Genomic DNA, 8,459 nt, shown 5'->3' on the forward strand with positions numbered 1-8,459 from the left:
CGAAGAAAAATGTTACACACCCCACTGCGGTCCATGGACCGCAGCGTTGCCAGTCCTCGCCTGGTCCTTGCAGTGCAGTGACGTGCCGTGATCCATTTACTTTCCACATGAATAATGCCTTCTTGTGTGCTTAAAAATTGTTCTAATCACTCGAAAAAATCAAATAAAAGTCAAGGTGTGACATTTCATCGGTAAATTAAACAAAAAACTCGTCTATAATAGTTTAAGATTGAATATTCTACAAATACGCGAGCGGGAGCGGGACTGCCGCCATTTTGGTGACGCAATCATAGACTAACCGCGCAGATGTGCCATTTACATTGTTCCTACTAATGTGTTTCACCTCTAATATATTTGCGAAATATATATATTTCTATTTGGAAAATTATTAGGTGACTAATTACTACTTCATGAATTATGTTACTATAATATAAAAAAAGTTTATTTGTTTAATGATTGTTAATATTTTTTGAGTGAAATTGTATTTTTAGCACGCTCACTTTTTGCGGTTTTCTTTGGCCTGGTCATGAAAAAAGGGAACAATGGATACGCTTTGTCCAAAAATTGAGCTAAGGAAACATGGTTACCAACTGACCACACATATATATGTTCATTCATTGTATTTTAAAGAAGAAGATAAGTACAGCACAATTATATTAATTTGTATTGTTTAAGTTGTAAATAAATAAATCATTTTGACTAGAATAGCCGTATTTTAAAATGTTAAATTTCCGTTAGGCAGAATATAATAATAATGTGTCACATCTGATGGTGGACCTACTCTATGCGTAAATGGCCGCTCCCCCCACCCCGCGCATTTGTCAGCATGTGCAGTGTTTTCGCTTGGCAACGTCGCCTCTAGTACGTAGTACATATACCTCAATGACTCTTCAAATGTTATAGGCACATGTAATGTTTTTTGTGTATTTTTCAAAGGTGCACCAGTATTTGCGCCTGATGGTAATAATTTTATGTGGCTGAGCTGATGATGGAAGGTCAACTCCTCAATGGTTAGGAGTTAAAGGACAATTCTTTCACTACTGTACATATATTCGGACTGATACATATAATACCACTAGGAACCACTAAAAATCAACAAATAAATTAACTTTTTAACAAAAAATAAAACCGCCTTCAAAAAAAAGCGTGTTACAAAACACGGAGAAACTAAAAAGCCAAAAATAATAAACCTTCGAATTCAGATTTCTTATCGGATTGCAATAATCTAAACATCCAAATTAAAAACAAATCAATTATTTTTGGAGTCGGGACCAGCCTGCGTAATGGTTGGGTAGGGCAAACAGGAAATAGCAAGGCGACGAACAGGTCTGGTACCGACTACAAAAATAATTGATTTGTTTATAATTTGGATGTTTAGATTATTGCAATCCGATAAGAAATCTGAATTCGAAGGTTTATTATTTTTGGCTTTTTAGTTTCTCCGTGTTTTGTAACACGCTTTTTTATTTTATCAAAATAGTGAAAAAATTTTTTATTTTTGCTAAACATTAACGCTATAAATTTTTGCCGCCTAAGGCTTGCAACAGACACGTCTTAAAAATTCATAATCTTAAAAAAAATTGTATGCAAATTGACAGTTCAAACTGACACTGACATTGACATTGAACTGTCAATTTGCATACAATTTTTTTTTAAGATTATGAATTTTTAAGACTGTCTGTTGCAAGCCAAATTCCTCATAAGTTGATACCATAGATGATTTTTAAATTTTGGTATTTTTTTATAGTAATTTTTCATACAAATTTTGGCGGTCGAAAAAACGCATTTTGCATAAATATATTTTACTATATTTTTAGTGTGTCAAATAGACACAAACCCGCCCTCAAGTCCATAAAAAAAAATGCAAATGCCTTTGAGACTGACAAGTTTGATTTGTGATCGCTGTCAAATGCAAGAACCTCAGTCTTTGGACCACATCATTTTTATTTGCCCGTCCTTCGGCATACAGCGCCTTGTGCTGATGGATGAGCTACTTAATAACTATGGGGCACCTAATTTAATCCCGTCTTCAGTAACGGATTTATTAAAGGAGACTAAAACTTATATTTCTTTGTATAAATTTGTATATAATACTGTAAATATGTTGTAAATAAGTACTCTTTAATTAAATTAATATTCTTAACGGATTTGACTAAATACCTGGAAGAGACGCATTATGCATTTTATTGACTTATTATCGTACTTACTGGATTTGACATAATATTGGAAGGAAGACTTATGAAATTCAAAACAAGATGAATAAGAAAGGCTATGACGAAACAACTGAAAGAGACGAATTTTTTATTGAGACAACTAAAGACATGCTTACTGGATTTGACACATGATATTAAAAGGAAGACTAATAAATAAATAAATAATAAATAAATAAATATTATAGGACATTCTTACACAGATTGACTGAGGCCCACGGTAAGCTCAAGAAGGCTTGTGTTGTGGGTACTCAGACAACGATATATATAATATATAAATACTTATATACTTAGAAAACATCCATGACTCAGGAACAAATATCTGTGCTCATCACACAAATAAATGCCCTTACCGGGATTCGAACCCGGGACCGCGGCGTAGCAGGCAGGGTCACTACCGACTGCGCCAGACCGGTCGTCAAATGAAATGAAATTAAACTAATGAAATTATATTTTATGATTTATAAGCAGGGTTCGGAAATTCGGGAGCTAAGCTAAGCAAGTATGGAGTCAGCTTCTTAAAAATAATATTATTTATGATTTAAATCCCGGGATCCCGGGATTGTATGCAACATCAGAAAATTGTTAATGTGTATCAATTGTCGTTGGGTTATGCCTTTTTTAGCGAATTTCTTCAACATATGTACAAGCCGTTTTAACGATATGTCGGCAGCATGTACAAAAAGGACACGTATTAGTCCATTTAAGGCCTTAATTTAGGTATTGTGTTTAGATGATAATATTGATAACATAATATAACAACTTTTATAATAATATATCATGACATTGACAAGTACTGAAATTTAACTGGGACATTACTGCAACCATCGTAAATTTGGAATACAGTAGAACCCGCTTAAAACGATTCTGAGGGGACCCAGCCAAAAAAGCGTATTATGCGGGAAATCGTATTAAACGAGAAAAAAATGTGATTTTTCATCGTAAACTTTTAATATGGTTACTTTTTCTTGGAGCATTAATGTTTTTCTTCTTATTTTTGACATCACTGAACCAAAGATGGGACAAAGAATTCAGAGACTCAACACCGACACTCAACACCGCAGCAGTGATAATGAGCGAAGTGTATGTAGGTTGGTACGAACTATCGCACTAACCGCTGAGTTAGGACGACAAATTACAAATTAATCTTTACGGGTGGCGGTGTCGCCAGAATCGCGTAATTAGTACAGTACAATTAGTTCCGATTATTGTCACCCGCATAAATAAAGTTGTAAAGTAATGCAAGGTGAGTGGTTTTAGATGGTGTATTAAGCGGGAACGCGAGTCGTATTAACCGTGAAAAAATGTCTGAAAACAAGTCTCAAATTGTAGGGACCGGCGTAAAATGGCGTATAATGCGGGAAATCGTATTAAACGTGATCGTTTTAACCGGGTTCTACTGTATCTGTATTCATTCGAATTAACATAAAATAACACGGCTACATCTTACCTCACATAAAAAAGTATTCCAGTATAAATCTCGTGCAATAACAATCAATCAATCAAAAGTCCAGGAATTTTCAGCATAAACTGTCGTTATTCGATGTAATACCACAAATTACAGAATCCAATCCATAAAGCAAATCATAAACCGTTGTTGAAAAGCTGTTGCATAACCATTGAAGATACGTGAAATTGACACACGAAGGAAAAAAAACGTTTGGAAATATTATTTGGAAGGGGTTCGGAAGAAGCTGTAAGTACAGAATACCAGAACTACAGTGGCAACGAGAAAATGTAAAAATAAGCTAATTAAAGAACTCCTCATTAATGTATGTCAGAAAGCACACCTACCAAACCATTTTAACCCGATTCTTTCATTTGAAATTTCCAGTTACATTTCGTTACACCCTTTTATTGCTTTAAATACATTTCTATGGCTGTTATTCAAATTACGGGAAGTCCCGGGAAATTTATTAGTAAAACCAAATTGAGTCCGCCTCCATACTAGTCAACATCACGCAAAACAAAAGACTGAGGTCGAAGTTTAGGTATAGAAGCTCCCGAATTTCCGATCCCTATTTATAAGTATTAAAACAAGAAGAATAAAGGAAAATAGAAATACTTCACTCAAGACGAGGCGGTATGGCCTATGGTCCTAGCCTGTCCAGAACAAAGACTTTTACAGGGGACAGCTCAATCACATTTTTTGCCATACTAAATTGAACCTTATCACCGAGAGAGAAAGTTAATCGTATCAGACTAGCGAAAACGGTCCACATGAGAGGGCATTGTTTGGGCTGGTGTCCCTCTCGCACGTGTGACCAGTGTTAATGAGGTTACCATAGTAGTAGTATTTTTATCTGTATATTATCTGACTTTAAAACTTCTTATTTTATTTTAGTGTTATATTCAAAGTAGGGTTTCGATATATTTCAAAGAATTGGAAAATAATTATAATGTAATTATTTTGATGCCAATAAATCTAAAGATTTGTATTATCAAAAAATATGTTCAAATGGGTATTAGTAGATTTGGTAGTAACTTTGAAAATTGACTGGTATCCCCAATGTATGACAGTGATGACGTCACTGAATAATGTTGACATTGTCAGTAAGTGCGAGAGGGACACCAGCCCAAACAATGACCTCTCATGTGGACACACTTTTTGACCTAACTACACAATCTAGTTTAATAATTCTAAATCTATGGTCCAAAAGGACGAAGAAAAAAAAAATGACAAGTTTGACAATCACAAATTGACATTGTCAAGTTTCATTGAATCGAAAGAAACAATGTCGTGTTTTCATTAAACTCTCTTTTGTCGTATATATTGTGGTCCAGTTCAACATTTTCCCGGGGAAGTGCTTATTTGAGGTGTTATTAGTTAAATAAATTCTCTTAGAGACTTAAATAAGTATCGAGGAAATAACATAATTGGCAGTCTATTTTTATGGGCTGTTCTGTGTCATGTGTCCACCGAGCGACAATGTCGTTGTTTGGTATGCAGCCTAGCACCTCTCACGATGCCAGAGTCATATCGGAGAGGAAGCTGTACCTCGCCAGGGAGTCTCCCGAACCTGATTACGATGTTTCCGGCTGTGAACTGCGACAAGTGCCGTCCGGTATCTATTCTATTTGTAAAGTGTACAGAAAAACTCACCTACATCTGCAATCAAATAATTTACAATCCTTGGAAGAGGGTGGTCAGCTGTCAGACTTGCACCTCATTCAATATCTCAATATCAGCAGCAATAAGTTTGTAAGCTTACCCAATACAATCAAATATCTCATCAGCCTGACCGAGTTATATATCCAGAATAACTATATTACACACTTGCCTGATGCTATACACTTCTTGACTAATTTGAAAATCCTGGATGTATCAAATAATAGACTTAAAAGCCTAACTCCATCTTTAGGAAAGTTGAAGGATTTGAGGAAACTGTCAATAATTGAGAACAAGGATTTACACCAGATTTGTCCAGAGCTGTGTTATGCAACTAATATTAGCATATTAGAGTTAGATGCAGAACTTTTTACTTATCCTCCAGCAGATGTTACTTCCAAGGGTACAGAAGAGATTATGAAATTTCTGTGCTTTGAAATGAAAATAGATTACATCCCACCATTACCTTTGGAACATGAGTTTTCATCTGTGACTGTTACAAACAGTGTTAAAGATTCTTTTCATACTGGCAAGACCATGTCATGGGAGGAGCAAGAAGCGGCTATCACTGAGCAAGAAAATAAATTCCATGAAGCTGCTAAACAGCAACGGGAGCGGTTTTTGACACAAGTATTGCAGGACCGTCTTGAATTAGATACTGAGATAGCAAAAGTTCATGAAGCAAAAGAGACTGAGCGACAAAGACTGATTAAAGCTATTCAAGAGGATGAAAAAGAAATTGAATGTTTAGTGAAGAACTTCATTCAGACTGATCAACTCAGGCCCGAGGTCATCCAGCAACAACTCGCCTATGATATTGCAGAGCATGATAGACTCTTAGAAATAACTCGGCAAAATTATGACAATATCAAAAAAGCTGACATCTTAAAGGCCATGGAGAACATCATAGAAGAAGACTACTTTATACAGTATGCGCGCAAAGAATATGATGAATGCATTAATAATACCAAGAAAAGTATGCTCTCACATGAATTACATGGTGTTGAGAAATTAGAAGATCTATTAAAAGCTAAAGATCAATCTCGGACAAATTTAGTTCAGCAACTTCTGGAGGACCAAGATGTACAGAAAGCTGTTGTGGCATCTCTAGTTGAGAGAGTTGATGCTAAAAGTTGGAGCTTAAACCAAGAAATATCTTTGATTTCTCGCCATTTAGCCAGATTAAGTGTTATTGAACAAGAAAAAAAGAAGTTGCATGTGGTGTGCAATTACAATGATCTATTGGCACAAAGAATGCAGCTTGTCACTCTCTTAGATGATGTTCTGTATCAGAAAAATAAAAGACGGATAGAATTAATAGAGACCTTGAAAGAAATGGAAAATGAGACTGACAAAACTACTGATTTTTGGCTGAAAAATTATCAAAAATTGATTGATTTCGCTCCTAAGACATTATTAGATGTCAGTAAGAATTTAGATCCAGTATTGGCTAATTATTTATTACAAGAAGGTGTAATACATTGTCTGCCATTCTTGGTAAAATTTTTATTTTCTGATAATAATATAACTGACATAACATCAGAGAAATTAATTCAGTGTGGCATATCACAATCTTCTGATAGAGATGGCATTATTAGAGCCATAAATTACTATGTTGCTACCAAAAGCAACAGTTCATTCTACAGCAGTACATCTGCAGTTGAGCCAAGTGCACCAGTAAAGTCAATAATAGATGATCAAAATTGTACCGGGGTTGTTAGCACTACAGAAACAGAGAATGCAACAGTAGAGTCTGAATGTGTGGTGTGCATGGATTCCAAATGTGAAGTGGTGTTTGTTCCGTGCGGGCACATGTGTTGCTGCCACCAGTGTGCCGACCAGGACATGGTTTGTTGCCCCATGTGTAGAGGCAACATAGAAAGGAAGATCAAAGTCATGGTTGCAACATCACGTTAATATATAAATGTAAGCAAACAGGTTTACTGTAATGTTATATAAATATGATTTTTAAGACATAAGTGTTGTTTTAGGAATAACGTGTTATCTGTTATTCAATCTGCTTATTTAGAATTTATCTAACTTAAATAAGATTTTTATTTCTATTCTTTCAGGTGACATGTCAATTAAAAAAGCGACCAATGATTGTGACTTTGAAGATTACGTACCGGTATCTATAATAATTCCACGTAAGTACGTAGCTTAGTGTACAGTTATTCTTAATAACAACATTGTTAACTGTTTTTGGATGTTTTGCACAATAATATACATATAAGATATGCCATGGAAATTTTATGATACCTTTCAATGGGTAACTGTAGATACAGTAGTAATGTAAAAATATATTTAATAAAATATTCTAAAATTGAACTAGGTACTCGTAAACATAAAATTATCTAGTTATAAGATTTATATGTATCTATATCTATATATACATATGTACAAGTTACTTGCATTCAATTATTCATTTAGTGTAATTTTATATTCCTATTGCTTTATGTTATTATTGCATTTATGATTGATAATATCTATTTATGTATATTAAAAAAAACTTTTGTTGCCTTATGTTGTTTAGGATTTACCTCCTCGTAAGGCCCAATGTACATTACAATGTACATAGTGTTGCAATCTAATTTGAACCTTCCATGAACTCAATAAAGTAGAATTTCCATTGTTACATTGATTTTTGAAACAAACGAAAATCTTACCAATTTATTTATAGAATAAGGTTCAAATTCAAAATGGGAAAACTAACTACCGTGGGCCTTACGAGGATATGTTTTTCTAAATATAACTTCGACCTCAGATATTTTTTAAATAGGGTAAGTTTCTAGAAAATGGATTGGCGCCCCATACTGATTTAACTTTACCGTTCTAGAGAGTTATTTTTTCATATAATGTCTTTACTGGTCACCTGTCAATAACGTTATGCTTAAATATTTACCAATATGACAGAGTTCATTTATTGGCAGGCCGTTATTGGCAATTTACTTACGTGTTTCTTTCATTTTCTATAAACTAATACCTACATGTGGTCCAATCAGAATGTATGACGTATATCAATGGCGCATCCGACTGAAATTAGTTTTCTTAAACAGAAACTTTGTTTATGTATCTTTCTCAGTCGGATTGTATAATCCGCCGTATTACGTTAAGGCTAGCCGTGTTACAAAACACCGCTG

The 8,459-nt window shown here is 34.5% G+C and overlaps 1 protein-coding gene across 1 annotated transcript; it reads left to right on the forward strand.

Moving 5' to 3' along the window:
- Positions 1-4,946: 4,946 nt before the first annotated feature.
- Positions 4,947-7,466, forward strand: LOC125241130 (E3 ubiquitin-protein ligase LRSAM1-like). Its single transcript, XM_048149461.1, has 2 exons — positions 4,947-7,245; positions 7,392-7,466. Exon 1 carries the CDS (start codon positions 5,104-5,106, stop codon positions 7,234-7,236), a length of 2,133 nt encoding a protein of 710 aa, XP_048005418.1. The 5' UTR covers positions 4,947-5,103; the 3' UTR covers positions 7,237-7,245; positions 7,392-7,466.
- Positions 7,467-8,459: the final 993 nt, after the last annotated feature.

Source organism: Leguminivora glycinivorella, chromosome Z (genome assembly GCF_023078275.1).
Source record: "Leguminivora glycinivorella isolate SPB_JAAS2020 chromosome Z, LegGlyc_1.1, whole genome shotgun sequence".
In the NCBI taxonomy this organism is placed as follows: Eukaryota; Metazoa; Arthropoda; class Insecta; order Lepidoptera; family Tortricidae; genus Leguminivora; species Leguminivora glycinivorella.

What these genes read in the sequence shown, in the direction of transcription:
- LOC125241130 (XM_048149461.1), top strand. Translation starts at nt 5,104, where the DNA reads ATGGGCTGTTCTGTGTCATGTGTCCACCGAGCGACAATGTCGTTGTTT.